The 18,008-nt window shown below is 47.4% G+C and overlaps 1 protein-coding gene across 4 annotated transcripts; it reads right to left on the bottom strand.

Annotated features, from left to right (window-relative positions):
* Nucleotides 1-1,431: 1,431 nt before the first annotated feature.
* Nucleotides 1,432-17,904, bottom strand: VPS11 (VPS11 core subunit of CORVET and HOPS complexes). Of its 4 annotated transcripts, none has more exons than XM_040483258.1 (17): nt 17,734-17,904; nt 10,984-11,191; nt 10,247-10,395; nt 10,019-10,154; nt 9,302-9,465; nt 8,541-8,788; nt 7,648-7,849; nt 7,087-7,238; nt 5,853-6,039; nt 5,077-5,223; nt 4,765-4,953; nt 4,496-4,657; nt 4,131-4,270; nt 3,844-4,046; nt 3,550-3,691; nt 2,064-2,286; nt 1,432-1,937 (listed from the first exon to the last, which is right to left on the bottom strand). In XM_040483258.1, the coding sequence occupies exons 2-17, from the start codon at nt 11,168-11,170 to the stop codon at nt 1,773-1,775; spliced, it is 2,796 nt and encodes a 931-aa protein (XP_040339192.1). In that variant the 5' UTR covers nt 11,171-11,191; nt 17,734-17,904; the 3' UTR covers nt 1,432-1,772. The 4 variants fall into 4 exon arrangements, with proteins under 4 accessions (XP_040339192.1, XP_040339193.1, XP_040339194.1 ...); XM_040483259.1 differs by having other exon boundaries at nt 3,550-3,721; nt 10,247-10,354; nt 10,903-11,191; nt 17,734-17,902; XM_040483260.1 differs by having other exon boundaries at nt 3,550-3,721; nt 10,247-10,354; nt 10,912-11,191; nt 17,734-17,902.
* Nucleotides 17,905-18,008: the final 104 nt, after the last annotated feature.

Here is an 18,008-nt window from a genome sequence, read left to right as displayed (position 1 = left end):
GCCCTCCGACGCCACCCAAAGGGCCAAGCCAAAGTTAGCAGGGCCCGAGAGGAAAAGTATTAACTCTAAAATGCTGCGTTTGAAGTAAAGCGTCCTTGGGTAACTTCCATGCCCCTTCCACTGGATTCAACACCTCCAGATAAGAGGATGCTGCAGAAAGTTGGTCACCCAGAATTCTACAGCTTTATCTCCTTGGCTGTGGCACAATTAGTGAAACTGATGCGGTGCTTCCTTTGTTCTATTAAAACTTCGCTCTGCCACAGCCCTGAAATAGGCAACACTCGTATTTCTTAACTGAGGAGACTGGCTCAGAGATCAAAGGTCATGCCCCAAGAAGGGGGGCGCCTGGGTGGCTCAGTCGGGTAAGTGTCTCACTTTAGCTCTTGGCTCAGGTCATGATCTCCCAGTTCGTGGGTTGGAGTCTCATGTTGGACTCTGCTGACAGCACAGAGCCTGGAGCCTGTTATGGATTCTGTGTCTCCCTCTCTCTGCCCCTCCCCCTGCTCACACTGTGTCTCTCTCAAAAAATAAACAAACGTGAAAAAAAAGGCAACCCAAGTGGGAGTGCCGTTATAAATGGCACATAATTATTAGTGGGAAAAGTGCTGGAGAAAGTGCTTGTATTAATAACCATGCACTGAGTGCCCACGTGCTAACTACCACCAAGGAACTGGACACCCATTCGCGCCTCAGGCCTTCACAACAGCTATACGCGATGTTGTCATTCCTAACGTACAGACGAAGAAACAGGTTCAGAGGAGGTAAGAGACAACCTAAATCAAACTAGGATTCAAACTTAGGTCAGCGGCCCCGAAGTCTGTATTCGTAGCCACTGCAAATACAGCGTACTCTCCCTTTTCCACATACTACCTAAACTCTAAAGCACAATGTCCGAGTTACTCCTCAGCTGAGTAACACGTAAGAGCAGTCTTCCGACACATTTGTAGGCAGACACGTAGCCACACAAACTTCAATGGGCAGCTTCCAAGAGGTAGGAAAAAAAGCGTTTCAACCAAGGCCCTTCTATCTTGTTTATCACTTGGTACTAAATCCGGCAAGACACCAACCTATGCATAATGAAGGCAGGCTCAAACCCCAGGATTCCCACCAGAATCTGCCTCCTGCTTGAGTATTTTGTGCAAACAAGAGCCACTGAGACCAGCCAGACTACAGAGCAGGCGCTAGTCTGGGGGCCTTGGTCCAGGTTGCTCCTGGAGCTCAGGTACCAGGCCTTTCCTCACTGAGGCTCTTCAGTAAACTGGTCTACTGGAGGCCACCAGCCCCACCTATTACTGGAATGAGGTCTTGTCAACATAATCTTCAAAGAACCCTGCAAGAAGGGAATTGGAGTTCTACAAGAGCAGAGGGAAAGTACATCTTGCACAATTAAGAATCACCAAGAAGTCCCCAGAACAAAACCTTCAACCCCCAAACCATTATATTCTTTTATTTATAGACTCTGGGAGCAAGGACCCAAGCACAGCCTGGTGCCCTTGGATAGAGAACAAAGCAGCTATTGTCCACACTCAGAGGTTGCTGAGGTACCCTCCCCCGCTGGTCTGGAATGATCCACACTGCTCAAAAAGTCAACAGGAGGAATGGCGGGCTGGCCGAAGGAGGGAGAAAAAGTCCTCTTTAGTCCTGAGGGCTATGGCATCAGATCAGGGTGGAGTCCTGGGCATGTCTGCCTGACTCCTGTGCAACAGCCCTGCCTCTGTCCCCCATGTCCCTACTACTGTGCCTCCACTATCACACCCCTTCCCCTGAGCTGTTTAAGTGCCCCTCCTGGAGTGCATGAGCAAGTCCCGCTGCAGCCCAGCCTCCAGGCTTGCAGTCAGCCTGGCCGTGGGAGGGTCGGTCAGCAGAGTCAATTTGTTGAAAACCCCTCGGCCGAAGTAGTCAGCAATCACAGAGAAGCTATCGTTGGAGCACTTGAGCTGCAGGGAAAGAGGAGAGAAGAATCATAACTGCAGGTGTCCTGTCCTGAGGAGGAGGAAAGAAAAGAAGCGAATGCTCCCGTGACTCTCCGTGAGTGGGGCAGTCATCTACCCACTCATGCCCACCTGGTGCTGGAACTGATCATGGAGATCGCGTTTCTGTTCCTGGGCCCGGATCATATCCATGACCTTCCGGTTTTCAGGGAGGCAGGTGGGGCAGTCGGCATCACTTTCCGAGTAACTCTCAAAGCAGTGCTGGTGGAAGGAGTGGCCGCAGAGAAAGTGGACCGAGGGCAGCTCCAAGGCACTGTTACAGATGCTGCACTTGGTCTTCTGGAAAATCTTCGGACTGCAGGCAAGGGAGACCAGAAAGGAGTGGCAAAGAGTGGGGGCAGAGCCAAGAGCCGGGTGCAGAGAGAAGGTGGCTGGAGTCGATGAGGGGTCCCTGTCGAGGGACTACAAGGTCTTGCTCTTAACCACCAAAAGGGAGTGAAATGAGGATGCCGCCCGGGCCTGCAGAGTCTCAGCGTGCTTCCAGCAAGTCCGACTAACCGGTTCAGTTTTCACAACCACCACTAAATTGTCTTTCACGGTTTTTAAAAATTTTTCATGTTTGTTTATTTTTGAGACAGAGGGAGCACACACACCCGAGTGGGGGAGGGGCGGTGAGAGAAGGGGACAGAGGATCCGAAGCAGGCTCCAAGCTGACAGCAGCGAGCCTGACATGGGACTCAAACCCGCGAACCTTGAGATCATGACCTGAGCTGAAGTCGGACACTTAACCCGAGTGAGCTACCCAGGCGCCGTTTTTTTGTTGTTGTTTTTAATTGAAGTATAATTGACATACGTTACATTATTTTTGGGTGTACAACACGGTGATTGACAAGTCTGTGTGTTGCACTATACGCTCACCACAAGTGTACCTACCATCTGTCACCACACAGCACCATTACCACACCGACTACGTTCCCTGTGCTGTACCTTTCATCCCTGTGACATTCGTTCCACAGCTGGGCAACTTGTACCTTTCAGATCTTTACTTAGACGTGATCCTTCCAGTGAGGACTTTCCTGGCCACCTTATAAATGAGCGCGCACACACACACACAGCACCCCACTCCCCTTCCTAAACTAGTTTTCTCCTTAGACCTTATCACCATCTGACATACTGTAATATTTTCTTGAATGCATTCAGCGCATGCCTACCTCTATGTTGTAAGCTCCACATGGCAGGGCTTTTTTCTGTCTGTGTTAAGATCAGTGCTTGCCATCTGACTCCTGATTTTAGCTCAGGTCATGATCTCACAGCCCTCCCCTGCTCTCGCCCTCTCTCCCTTTCCCTCTTTTTAAAAAAAAAAAAAAAAAAAAAAGTGTCTTTAGAAAAAAATACAGACTCATAAAAAGAAAAACACCTGCTGCAAGTTAACATCGTCCAAAAACCTAATGAATAACGATCTATGGAATAAACCATTCTTTGGAATTCTTCCATTAAAACAGATCTTCAAAAATGCAAAGTTTGAACATATTTTCATACAATCCTCTATGAAAAGTATTTAATGACACCCAGTGAAGAACAAGATTATCCCCCCTCCACATATCTAGTCGCCAAGTACCTCGCCTTGAGCTCCTGGATCTCCTGGCGGATGCGGGTGGTCTCCTCTCGGTACCGTCGCACCCGGAGCTCGTCCTGTGCAATCTGCTGGCTCTGTTTCTGTAGTTTTTGGACCAGGTAGTCCCGGATGACAGACAGGGTGGCTGTGGAGTTGTGGGCCAGAGTCTGCACCACTGAGATTGGGCCCGGAAGGAAACAAGACAGTGAACCGAGCAGCACCCTCTCGATAGAATGGAAGCACCCCTGCCCCAGAGCTGTGGCAGCCTGCACCCCTCCCTACCGCCCTCTGAAGTACCTAGAAGCGGTGGCATGAGGTTCTTGCTCTCGATGTGCTTGAGCACGGCCGCCACATACTCCTTGCAGTCCTCCTCCTTGCGGGCAAAGTAGCTGAGTGCCTGTTCCCACAGGGACGGCTCCTGCTCCCCGTGGCGCTCGCACACAGCAATCACCTGCCGGTACTGCTCATGCTGCATGTGATAGTGCATGATCTGCTGGAACCTGGGGCCGGGGCAAGGCGCACCTCAGTGGCTGTCCCTGGAAAACCGGATCCTCCCCCTTCCCTGAAGTTGCCCCAAATCTTACAGCTTCCCCTGCTCATAGAGGTAAAGGATCCCATCCTGGAAGTCGTGCATCTGGCAGAGGACCAGGGCCTTGTCAAAGACGTCGCAGAAGCGGCCGCTCTTCAGCAGGGAGATGGCCTCTGCATGAAGCTTCTCTTTGACCTAGGGAAGGAGGGTAGAGTTGCTGGGCATAAGGGGGAAAAAAATCACAAAGCTCTCTTGTGACAAGGCAAGTCAACTGCCTCTTCGATCGCCTCTTCACGGAGGAACCAGTTAGCCCCCAAGGGTGAGGGGTCACTGGTCTAAAGAATGCAGCAAAAGGCAACCACAAAAGATGGAAGGGCTGTCTTTTCTCTAGCATCTGCTGCAGCTTTCGCCAGGCCTCACCTGTGGATCTTTCTCATGGGCCCAGTTCTGTAGCCGCAGCTCAAGGAGTGTGTCATAGATGCCCTGCGGGGAGTCAGGCTGTACTTCACTCATGTGTTCTAGGAAAGCTTTCAACTCTCGAGGGTTGTTGGCAAAGATGGGGATGAACTCCTCTGAGTTGGCCTAGGATGGCAAGGGAGGAGAGAGGAGGCCGAGTGAGTGGGTGTGGTATCCATGAGGCCCCAGAAGTGATCCCCGTTGTCCAAAAGCCATTCTCCTTGACGTCTCACCCTGCAGCCTGGAGCCTCCCTGTCACCTCGGCCTTCGAGGCTAGGCTGATAGTCGGTACACAGTCCCTTCAGCAACTGGGTCGTCTGCTCTGGTATGTGGTGCATGAGGATCTTGCCATAGCGTTTCATGTTGCTCTCTGCCTGCTCAAAAGGCAGCTTGCCGATGTACCGAAGGGCTTCCTGATAATTCTGTGGAGAGGTAAGGGCAGAGTAAGCGCATGCTCCTGCCTTCCCACCAGGAAGTACTTTCATCATTCTGGGGATGTCCTGGAAAAAGAACAGGTCTCTGTCTGGGTCAAGAGTCTCACTTACTTTAATGTCCTCTAGCTGAATCTTTAAGTACCACTCATGATGTGCATGGTTCTCAGCCAAGTAGAGGGCATGGGAATAGTAGCCAGCCTGCCGGAGGACCTTGATGGCTGTCTCCACATCAAAGTGGACTTCGCTCTCACTCTTGGTCTGCCAGGGAGACGTCAGACAAAATCATTCACAGAAAGGTTGTGGTTGGGGAAGGGAGAGGAAACCTGCATCTGAGACCAGATTCTTTTTTTTTTTTTTTTTAACACAAACTCTAGGCCCAATGTGGAGCTTGAACTCAGGACCTGGAGATCTAGATTTGCATGTTCTACCAACTGAGCCAGCCAGGTGCCCCCTGACAGATTCTTAAGATAACAATAAAGTTGAGGCCGGGAGGGTTGGAGACAAAAAAAAAAAAAAAAATTAAAGAAAGTCCATGGTTTTAAAACACTAGGTCCTCCTACTTCTCAGTAAGTTTTTAAGAGCTAAAGTCTTCCTCTTCCCCTACTATTACAGGGACACCTCTGGGGACCCAGGGGCCCACCACTGTTAATTCCCTGAGCTTACATACCCTCAAAGTTCAAGCATCATAAAACAAGAGGGAGACAGGAGAGAACTAGCAGGAAAGGCTATTCCTCTTCCCAGTTTATAGACCAGAGGGTCCTGGTCCCCAAATAAGGTGAGCCCTTTCTTCTCCCTGTATCTGCTGAAAAAGGGGCAAACCCTGGTAAAGCCACCTCCCGCTCAGTGGGGCCCTCGGGGAATCTACCACCACCACCACCACCCTGCACCTTGATGAACTCCTCTAGCTTCGAACTGTCCTTGAGCTTGGTATAGCAGTTGAGCAGCAGGGTAGTGTGGTCAGCATTGGCCAGGGACTGCCGGTGCAGGGTCTGTAGGTAGGCGGTCAGGTTGTGGATGCGCTGGGCATCCAGAAACTTGCGGATCACATAGGATGGCTCCAACTTTCCAATGGTTCTAGAGAGACACGTGCATCAAACACCATCTGGATCAGCGTACTTCTCTTTCACGTGCCTAGGAATCGCTTGCAGATCCTCAGCACGTCTGGGGGGAGGCCTGCGAATCTGTATTTCTAACAAGACCTGGATATCAATGCTACTAGACTGTAGACCACATGAGATGCAAGGCTAACACAGCACTGGTTCTTAAACTTGGCTGAAGATAGGAATTCTAGAAAGGTAGAGGGGCCAGACAGGTTCACACCACCTCTTAGTAGGGCAGAAAATTTCAAGAATTAGGGTTTCTTCAAGGGAAGAAACTGTAGAAGCCAAGAGATGAATACCCTTTCCCTTTAAAGAATCAAATCAAGGGGCGTCTGGGTAGCTCAGTCGGTTAAGTGTCTGCCTTTGGCTCAGGTCATGATCTCATGGTTCATGAGTTTGAGCCCCCCCTCGGGCTCTCTGCTGCCAGTGCAGAGCCCGCTTCAGATCCTCTGTCCTCATCTCTCTGCCCCTCCCCCACTTGTGCTGTGTCTCTCAAAAGAAACAAACAAACAATCAGGTCAAAATGAATTTTTTTTTTTTAAACTAAGCTTTGTGCCCAATGTGGGACTTGAACTCATGATGCTGAAATCAAGAGTCGTGTGCTCTACCAACTGTGCCAGCCAGGTGCCCCAAAAGTGAATATTAACAAAGGCCCGCCTAAACAAGAACGGGTGCCTGGCTGGCTCTGTCAGTAGAGCATGTAACTCTTGATCTCGGGGTTGTGAGTTCAAGCCTCACATTGGGTGTGAAGCCTACTTAAAAAATATAGATACACAGGTAAAAACAAAATAAAGTTTAAAACAAGAGATACTCATCAGCTCCACTGCACCCTGGTCATGTAATATTTGACCCTAAATGTTCCCTTTACGGTGAACTGTACCAACTTCTCACCCAGGCCATCACAGTTTCTGCAGGGAAAAAGGGTGGCTCCTTTTGGTGGAGTCCATTCCCCTAACCCAAGCCCAGGTGTTAGTCTATCTGGCTGCATTTAGAGCTATATCCTAAAGCACCCAAGACTAACCGGATATACTGCTGAACAGCCCCATCATGGTTGCCCTTGCTGTAGAGATGGTCCCCATACTGCATGAAGATCTGGGCCAACCCATCACTATCTAGGTGCTGGCTCTTGGCCAGGTTAATGGCCATCTCAAATAGGTTCTTCTTAAACAGCATCTGCAAGGGGAGAGAGATTAGAGAATTACTAGAAGCAGTCCTGAGGAGACACCCTACCAGAAAGCAGCTACAACACACAAGCCAGACGGTCCTGGATTTCTGATCTGCCTAGATCCTAGACAGGGCAACACCTCTCAGATACCCCGAAGTCCGACATGGCCTTACTTTCCAAGGCTCTCTGCAGATGAACGGACCCTGAGAGTGGACTCAGGCTCTCAGCCATTACTTTACTCTTAAAACCTCATCCCAGGCCATTTACCTTGTAATTCAGCTCGAAAGGAGCTAGGTAAGGCTGTGCCCCAAAGGGGAGGAAACACCCTGGCCAAGGTGACTTGGCCTCCAAGAGGAGCCTGTTCCTACACCTGCGTCTGGGTGCCCGTGGCCAGCTCTGGAAATCTGGTGGCCTTGCCTCCAGTTTGGTCTGTGTGTCCTTCTCCTGCAGCGCGTGGACCCGCCCATCCCGCGTCAGCACGTACAGGGAGCCCCACTCAGCAAGAACGTCCACTACGTCCTCAAAGACGGCACTATAGGCTATGAACTTGTTGCACAGGTCGTAGATGTTGAGGATCTGCTTGTCGGAGCTCTGGGAGTCCCTACTGGTAAACTCTGACCTGTGTGGGAAAGAAAAAGCACCGGCTATTTGCACCAGCTCCTCTTCCCATGACAACTTTGGTGCTGCCTACTCTGCCCAGAACAAATCACCCTCTGGCCCCTCTAGCAGCATATCCCATAAATGCAGCATTGCATGGGCAGTTGTAGGAAAAGAACACATAGACCTGATCGTACCTTTCAGGATCCTACCATTAACATAAGGGGTAGCTTAAAAAATTAAGAACATCCAAACACCCATTCATATAATTAGCCCCTGGTATATGTGAGATACTGCACTTAGTGCTGACTGAAGATAAACACTGACACGGATCATTTCCATCATGAGGAAGAGCCTGCCACCCCTTTTCAGGTGGCTCAGAATAAAAATACTGTGTCCTGCATTCCCCAGCCCTTTATAGCTTCTCCACTGTTCATTTCCTTGTTCCGCCACCCAGTGTGTTTTGACTGAAGAGTAAAAAAAACAAAAACAGGTCAAAAATTCCCTGGGGCGTTCTAGGGCACTTAGCAAATACCTGTAGCAAAAATACATTTTTTCAGTAAAAATGTTACAACTGAATCTAAGTGTGAGGACAATGTACAGAAAACCAAAGTAGCAGACTGACAGGATTGGGGTATTAGGATTTTAAAATCATGCTAATTCTGGCGAACAAGTGCAGCCTTCTCCCTTTCCCTTCCCCCTGGAGTCCTTACTTGGGAGAAACCTTCCGGTCACGGGAGACAATGACAAGGTAGCCTCTAAACCAGTGAGCAATGAGTTTATGGCCCTCGAAGGCAAAGCAGGGCCCACGTTCATCAGGCTGGTACAAGTAGACACATTCGTCTCCAGCCACTATGAACTGCAGGTCCTGAGAAGGGTCGCTTAGAGCTGAGCAGCGCAGGCCACAACCATGGGTGTCCAACTCCACACGAGGGTAGTCCTTTCCAGAAACTATATAGGACTGCAAGAAGAAAGGCGTTAACAGGCTCCCTTTCAGGAGGGGGCACCTAAGCCTTCCCAAAGGTATTCCCATCTCCATACTGGCTCTCTTTCTTTTTGATTCTTAGCACCCTAACACTTTCCCTGGCTCCTTGCTTTGTCCATTACCATCACCCACATTTTCTCCCTCTGTGTGTATGGTCACTAACTACAGGAAAACTGCCACTACAAGAAATGCAATAATTTTGAACTTTTACCAAGACCGTACTTGAGAGCAGACTGTTGGAAATTAAGAGCATCAGTGTCCGATGTTACTTAACAAGTTAGGGGGAAAAAAGCAGGTCTTTCACTACAAGCCCATTGTTCTTTTCCTAACTCTGACTCCTCCTTGCCTCTTAAGTGAAAAAATAAAATATTAAGCTGGGCAAATGACTCAAGGCTACATGATAAAGAGTTTGAGAACCCTACCTCTCGTCATTTCCTTATCGTAGGCCCCTTTCTTGCCTGCCCCTAACAGTGCAGGTCCCCATCATACCTGAACGTTCTCAGTTGTCACAACAAACAAATGAGTGGTCTTTCCCGCTTGGCGAAACGCCAGTCCAGTAACAGGATAGTTGCCCTTGTGCAGAATCTGGGTCTTGCTATGCCGGTCCCGTGTGATGTCTCCTTTGTTCAATGTAACACTGCCATCTGTGAAACCTGTAGGGGACCAGGAAACAGCACTTCATTGAGGCTGAAAAGATCAGGGAGCACAGAAGGGGGAAAAGACCATTTAAGGCACTTGTTAGAAGTGACAAGCTTTCAGGGTGCTTGGGTGGTTCAGTCAGTTAAGCATTTGACTCCTGATTTCAGCTCAAGTCATAACCTCATGGTTTGTGGGATTGAGCCCTGCGTCGGGCTCTGTGTTGACAGCATGGAACCTGCTTGAGATTCTCTCTCTTTCCCTCTCTCTCTCTCTCTCTGCCCCTCTACCTGACTCGTTCTCACTCTCAAAATAAATAAACTTAAAAAAAGAAGTCACAAGCTTTCTCCTTATATCTAACTCTTCCAATGGTTAACATAAAAATCGGTGCACACAGGCTCTTTTTCAAAGAACGAAACTAAATGCTTTCCCGCTCCAAACTTTACTATCTCAAAGGCCTTAGTTCAGTATAAAGTGGCCTCATTAAAACAACGAAGACGAGCTGCAAAAGCAACTCTGAAGAAAATCTATAAAAACCACGGAGTGTTAGCTTTGCCTTCTTCCGCTTACCAATGGCCATAAAGTTGAGATTTTCATGGACAGTCAAACAAGACACAACAGTTGGCTCTGTTCCTGGGATGGCAGGGAAGATGCGAGTGCAGAGTGGATTGCCACCATCTCTCTTTTCCAGGTTCCAGATTTTTACCTGTGAACAGACCTCAGATATGTGAATACTACTCACCCTCCAACAGCCATTCCCAGGGCCTGGGTCTTTCCCACTTCCTTTCTGGGACTCACCAGGGGGTTGATGCCTTCTTCATCTTCACCAACAGATGCCAAAATATTGTGCTGCTTCAGCTGATATAGATGTGTCACCCGTAGTTTGTAGGCTTGGAAGCCTGTAAGCTGTAGAGAGCGGGGCAAGAACCAGATTTGGCCTTCCATATGTGTAGAATAGTCAAGGAACCTCCTTTCCAAGGAGAGAGACTTCTATTTAGACCAGATCCCAGACAACTACTAACATATATTATTTAATCTCTCTCAAATTTTCAAGAATTTCTCCACATATTATCTCCCAAAAGTTCTCCATCTTAAAACCAGTGAAAACGGAGACCAGAGTTTAGTAGCAACAATATGAAGAACAAAGCAGCAAACTTCTAGTCTCATGTTATCTCCTTGCCCACAATTTGGGCAGGAGAGATCATGCCACCTTACACATTCATCTTGTAAAGCCAACCTGCATACGCTGTTTAGATAGATCTTAAAAATAGCCTTGCCAAACTGGTATCTTACACCTCTTTCACAGAGAAGTAAATGGAAGCCCGAAGAGGTTGCCTTGCCCACGACTGCTCAGTTGGCAACAAGTTACAGAATGGACTTCCTCCTTTCTTCCCTCAGGCCACAGAAGGAGCCACTGGGCGCCCACCTAAAGGAAAGTGTCACGTAACACGAACCCCTCTGACCGACAGATTCCATCCCAGCTGGATCTCTTCAGGGATCCGGGGAGGGAACAGACAGCTCCAGAGGAAGGATATCTCCAAAGACGAGGCTCCCTCGGCCTGAGTCGCAGACAGTGATGCCAGGAGGAAGGCAAAGGAACTTAGAAGCAGCGGGTCCTGAGGCAGGTGCAGCCGCGGGAGCAGCACCATCGTTGCCCAGCGGCTCCTTCACCAGCTCCTTGTCGAAGAAAACGAAACGCCGCCACTGCAGGTAGGCCGCCATCTTGGCCGAAGGTCCCCGCCTCTGGGAGAGAGGTCATGTGAGAGGGGCGGAAGGATCACGTGAGCCGACAGCTTCCTGGGGCCTGAGTGCACATGCGTCCTGGCGGCCAGGTGACAGCTTCCCGCGGCGGGGAGAGTGGGCGGGGCCGCGTGAGGTAGGACTCCCCGCCGGTCCGTCGCCCCGCAGTTGGCCTGTTTACCGGCTCTGTACCTGCGCTGGCTAAAGTGCTTCTGAAGTGCTGGACCCTTCACCTCTTTGAGCATCAGTTTCCTCCTTTATTAAATTCGTGGGCACTGAAGGATCAAGATGAGGACTATCACACGCCTTAATTGTAACCCACTGTGCTCAAGCGGATTATGACCTCCTACGACGGTTTTGAGGCATGAATAAGCCAATGTATATGAAACTGGCTTTTCAGCTGTAGGAGCGGAGACATAAAGTTAGAAGTTTGTGTCTGCAACGAGATACGGATTGCGCACCGCAATCAGTGTCTTACGTTCATTTTTGTGTCCCTCTGTCAGTGTGGCATGAATTAGACATGTAGAATCTGTTTCTTAACGAAGCTAGGAAATACTTGTGGGGCAGGAACTCTCAAGAGCGTGGGCTTTTTTTCCCTTTCCGTAGTGGGAGGGTATGGGACATAAGCCGAACGTGGGAAAAGGCCTGGAAGTGGCAGCTCTGGGAGCTGAGCGATTTAACAAGTGGCAAGTGTCTAAGATATTACATGGCCACCCACCATTTACATCTCTGGCTAAAGCAAGTGTTCCTGGGGAAAACTGTAGGTGAACAGTTTGGCGTCACAAGGAGCTCTGTACAGGAGTGGCAGTCATTTTGAGATCATACGGACATATGAAAAAGTGACCATGTGGTATCTGTGAAGTTTGTTTTTGCATCTCTCTCCCCCACAGCTTTTTATTTCCAGAAAATGTTGTCTTTATTCCCACCAGCTGGAGATCCCAGAACGCGGGGGCTGTGTTTTGTTTACCATGACCAGTCCTAACAGAGCCCGGTAGAGGCTTCGTGTGTGGTTGAAGGAATAAATGTGGATGATTTTCCTCTTACCCCCGCCTCTCCTCAATCTGGTTGACGGGAAAGGTAGTGTCCATTTACTAAAGAGATAAGTGAGGGGAAGAAACTGTATAGCACATAGATTTCCTGACTTCTAGCTCAGATTTCTTTCCTCTTTCACAGTTTCAACATCTAAACCCATGTGCAGAAGTATAAATGGGGAGTAGCCTACACCCACTTTCACCTGCTGAGTATATTTTGTACTACTTATTGGAATTTTTGCAAGTGTGTTACGTCAATCGTTAAGACTATGAATAACATGTTAAAACAAGTGACGTGGGGGGCACCTAGCTGGCTCAGTTGGTGGAGCATGTGACTCTTGATCTCAGGGTCATGAGTTCAAGCCTCATGTTGGATGCAGAGTTTACATTTAAAAAAAAAAAACAGTGATGTGAGGACAAGGGGTGAAGGATGGGTGAAATAGATAAAGGGGATTAAGAGGTATTTACAAAAAAAAAAAAAGACAGGGATGTAATGTACAACATAGGGAATACAGCCGATAATATTGCACAAACTTTGTATGGCCACAGATGGTTTACTGGATCTATGTGGTAACCATTTTGTAATGTGTATAAACACCACGTACACTTGAAATGAACACAAGGTTGTACATAAGTCACTTTTCAAGAAAAGAAAACAAGCAATGTGAAATATAGAGACGTGAACAGCAGAGTGGCATCTTTGTTGTTGATTTGGGTGCTCCCCCTACTGTCTAACGGCAGAGGTCCAGAGTTTTCCTACTTCCTATTTGAACCTGGGAAGGCCTATGCCCATTTGGTCTTATTGATGAGGGTACAAAGGCAGGGATTGGTGACCCACTGCACTTCTTCAGATTCACTGCCTTCCTTCCCTTCCTCCTTTAGACAAACATGTATCAAGTACTCACTATCCCTGCAATTGTACTAAATGCCCAGAATATAAATATGAACAAGAGGTGGTTCTTGCCCTTTAGGGAGCTCAACCACCACCATGGGAGACAGACATAGGAATGACTGCCAGTAACCAGCCCTGAATTTCATACAATTAATTATACCTAACAGAGTGCTTTCACTTTTTATGGACTTTCCTAGCAACCATCTGCAGAAGTATCATTATCTCCGGTGAGAAACGGGAGTCTCTATGAGGTTCAAGTGACTCTCTGGGCAAGCACATCAAAGTTCTTCAGTTCCCTAACCTTTAATTATTTTTTTTTTTATTTTTTTTCAATGTTTATTTATTTTTGGGACAGAGAGAGACAGAGCATGAACGGGGGAGGGGCAGAGAGAGAGGGAGACACAGAATCGGAAACAGGCTCCAGGCTACGAGCCATCAGCCCAGAGCCCGACGCGGGGCTCAAACTCACAGACCGCGAGATCGTGACCTGGCTGAAGTCGGACGCTCAACCGACTGCGCCACCCAGGCGCCCCCCTAACCTTTAATTAGATGCTCTTCTGGAGTGTGAAGCTAGGCTGTACTTGTCAGAACATACACCAGGATTTGTCTTTTTGTTATACTTGTCTGAATCCAGGAACTTCAGTATAGTGAGGAAGATAAGCAGAGGAACTACACAGAAAATGATGTACTAATTGTTACAGTTCTGTATTTGGAGAACTTTGAGTTCTGAAGGGACTAAAGAAGCAATTCAAGTCTTTAGCTTGAAATTAAAGGGATCGCAACTCAGAATCAAGGATTGCCTAGCAACGGCCTCTCTTTTCTGCATTAGCAAAATGCTGCCCATGATGTATAAAACAGTCATATTCACTGGAGCAGAACAGGAACTTTTCTTGTTTTGGCTTCAAACTTTTATTTTCTATCAGGTTTTGTTGTTTTTTTCCTGCCTCATGTGGCTCTCTGGGTAGAAAACCATTTTTTAGACTACTGAAAAGTCTGGGTTTTTTTCTCTTAACCCCTAAAAGGCTATCAAAAGTTTCCACCTTAGCAACAGGACAGCTAAAGTTTCCGCTTCAGCAACAAACTCAGAGGTCTCCCCATACAGGTTCCAAAGTCACAGGGAAACAGGAGGAAGCAATTAGCTCATTATTGATTGTGAAAATCTGGCCAAAAAAAAAAAAAAAAAGGGAAGGGAAATTCCCCATGAACTTGGCAAAGCACTTAACCAAGCTTTTAACAACTGCAGTAGTGCCCATTTTTAAGTTGTATTTCTCTAGAGTAATAATAAAAACAAGTGGTTAACTAACATGTACTTGGTGCTTAGGATGTTCCAAGCACTCTACTAAGCACTTTACCCCCTTGTACATCAACCTTGTGAGGCATGTACCAGCATGTCGCTTTTAAATTTTTTTTTTTTTTAACGTTTATTTATTTTTGAGACAGAGAGAGGCAGAGCATGAACGGGGGAGGGTCAGAGAGAGAGGGAGGGCGACACAGAATCGGAAGCAGGCTCCAGGTTCTGGGCCATCTTCAGCCCAGAGCCCGACGCGGGGCTCGAACTCACGGACCGTGAGATCGTGACCTGAGCTGAAGTCGGACGCTCAACCGACTGAGCCACCCAGGCGCCCCATCATGTCGCTTTTAATGATGTGGAAATTGAGGCTCAGGAAAGCTAAACAACTTGCCTAGAGTCACACAGGTAGGAAGTAGTGCTTACAGGCAAATCCAGGTCTGTCCAACTCTGAAGCCCCATATTCTGGGTGCTTGATTTATTTTTTAAACAATATTTATTTATTTTTGAGAGAGAGAAAGAGACACAGAGCATGAACACTGGATGGGCACGTAAACACAGAATCCGAAGCAGGCTCCAGGCTCTGAGCTGTCAGCTCGAACCCACAAGCCGTGGCATCATGACCTGAGCCAAAGTCGGACACTCAACTGACTGAGCCACCCAGGCACCTCTGGGTGCTTGATTTAAATTTTTGTTTTTAGAAGTCAATTCCATAAATTTGTTCATAAATCTGAGTGATTTTCTAGGTGTTCGTGAAATCACAGAATTCAAGAACACAAAAAGCCTTGCTTTCTCTGGACACATAATCATTCCCATCTCAATGCAAACTGGGAAATGTCCCCAGTACTTTGTCTCCTCATCCACTCCTCACTCCATCCAATTCAAATTCATAATACCAGGACTGGAGAATTGCATCAGTATTTTTTTCCAATGTTTTTTAGATTTACTTTGAAAGAGAGAGAGAATCCCAAGCAGGCTCTGCATTCCTCAGTGTGGGGCTTAAATTCATGAACAGTGAGATCATGATCAGAGTCGAAATCAAGAGTCAGATGCTTAATCAACTGAGCCACCCAGGCACCCCTGTAACCTTAACAGTATTATTAAAGATACAGGGGCTGTCATTCACTGCTGTTGGTAGTGCATATGGTAAACTTTTCTGGAGGGCAACTCGGCAATATGTATCAAATGCCTAAAGAGGAATTTAAGCCTGCATAGGCACTTCTAGGAATTTATCCTAAGTAGATTATAGGGGACAGATTTGCATAAATATCTGTCAATAAAAGTGTCTACTGCAATTTTATAATAGAAGGGAAAAAGGAAGCAACATAATTGTCAAATACTAATGTTGGTAAATAAAATTATTGTAGTTCTTTATACAAATCTATAAAAATAGCCACTGAAAATTCTGTAGAGGAAAAATGACATAGGAAAAGTAACGGAATTACAGTCACAAAATATTATCTCCATTAAAGTGTAAAGTGTGTACATATACATCAGAATGCTAAGTGTTTAATTTAAAAAATGGAATTGTGGGTGATTTTTATTTTACTATTTGTTTTTCCTATGTTCTTCAGTTTTCTTCAATCACATTTCTTTCATAATTCTAAAACCATTGGTGAAGAAATAGAAAATAAAAACAAAAACAAAACTTATCTAGGTACAGCCTCTCCTGCTAAAAGTGAGTTTTCCCCTGTCTCAGGGTTCCAGCAAAATCAAACCTTCTAGTCTTTTGAGTGACACAAAATAACTTCTAAAAATTTTCTAAAATAACTTCTAAAAATTTTAGAAGTTAAGTCGCCTGGGTGGTTCAGTCAGTTGGACGTCCAACTTCAGCTCAGGGCATGATCTCGAGGTTCATGAGTTCGAGCCCCACATCGGACTCTCTGCTGTTGACTCAGAGCCCGCTTCAGATCCTCCCCCCCCTCTCTGCCCCTTCCCCTCTCACTCTCAAAAAATAAACTAAAAAATAAATAAATAAGTGCACTGAAACCATAAACATGTTTCCCAACAGACTGACTTTTCCAAAGGCAAGGACATGGTCATCCCCATCTCTGGAATCCCACACCTAGTGCAATGCTTATAACTGACAGAGGCCCAATAAATATTAGAAATGAATAATCTGTTTGAAATGGATGGAATCTATCCTACCAGACTGCTACCCAAAAGTTGGGTCAGTCATACAGTAACAAAATCTTTCTCTGTGGAACTGAAATGACAACTTGGCATGTCTCATAGAGCTGAAATGACAACTTAGATATCCATCACTGTGGCTGGCCAACCCCCGTGCTATGGAATGTTCTACAGCAGTAAACAATGAGGTGAATCTTTACACACTGATCCGGAAAACGCTCCGTGATATGTTATTACTTTCAAAAAAAAAAAAAGAGGGAGAAAATGCAAGCTGCAAACAAACTTCATTATACAACATTTTATCATTTAAAAAGAAAGCAAAAGCTACAGATTTCAACAAATGTCCATAAATGCCCAGGAGGAGGCCTGGAAGGTTACACACCACACTGTTAACAGTAGATAATTCCAGAAAGAGTGAGGCTGAGCATGGTATCAGAGGGATTTATTTCTCCTTATTTCTACCAAGGTCTCCATACGAAGACTGAACAGTCCACAAAAGGAAGAAACATAGACCTCTCCCTGATACTACCAGTAGATGTGTTTATCTTCCAAGTACAGACACCTGACTACCCTGCCTCCCTAAGCATCATGAAAAATGTAGGGAAAGGAACAGGTAAGAGTTCCTTAAACAAGTCCTGGCCGTTACAGCCAGGACCTTCTAGGGAACCTTCTGCGAAGGGAGGCTAGGAGTCGATTTCGGAAGAGGGAGGATACAGGAGACCGATTTTCCACATTTAAGAAAAGTGCGCTCAGGTCAACAAAACGGGGGTGGGGGTGGGGCAGGTTGAAAAAAGAAAAGTGAGCTCTCCAAGCGCTGTGCACACTTCCATTAGGCTACGAAGTACACAGAAGGGAGGGAGGAGCGCCAAACCTGCCCAAGATACTTTAATTCTGACAGAAGCGGGAAAAAAGAAGATATACAAGATTTAAAGGAACGGAAACATGAGGTGATGCATTTATGCTCAGTTGATCACAGCCTCATAGATAAAAGTGTCTTTTGCGTGCAGCGCTTTCCATTTTGGAATATTCTGTCTCAGAAAAATGGGTCTTAGAGTAAGGGGTCCAGGCCAAGTTCTGTTATCTCTGTCCCACCAGCGAAGATCTGTCTTGGTGTCTTTAAGGTGAAACGAAGGTGGGGGTGGACCAAGCCTGAAGCGTAGCCATTCTGGATTTCTATCCGAAGCCTAAGCAGTTCAATACCAACCAGCAAGCGAGAGCCTCTTCCGCGTGGCTGCGGAGGGGATGCCGGTCATTCCTGCTCCTCGGCCGGGGCTCCCCTGGTGACCGGAGTAAGGGGACCGACTGCGGGACTGTCCGGGTGCTCACTTGCACCGGGCACGAGTCACTCCCGACACCGGCAGTCCGGCATCCAGCGCTGAGGCCGGAAAGGTCCCGGAACGCACCGGGGCGCGCGCCGGGCCCCATGACGTGGCCCAATCCCGGGCCGGCGTCGGCCGTTTCCCACCCCCAACTGGCGGA

This window comes from Herpailurus yagouaroundi, unplaced genomic scaffold, assembly GCF_014898765.1.
Source record: "Herpailurus yagouaroundi ecotype Mexico unplaced genomic scaffold, PumYag 161, whole genome shotgun sequence".
NCBI classification, from domain to species: domain Eukaryota; kingdom Metazoa; phylum Chordata; class Mammalia; order Carnivora; family Felidae; genus Herpailurus; species Herpailurus yagouaroundi.
This window is presented reverse-complemented; position numbering and strand designations above follow the sequence as displayed.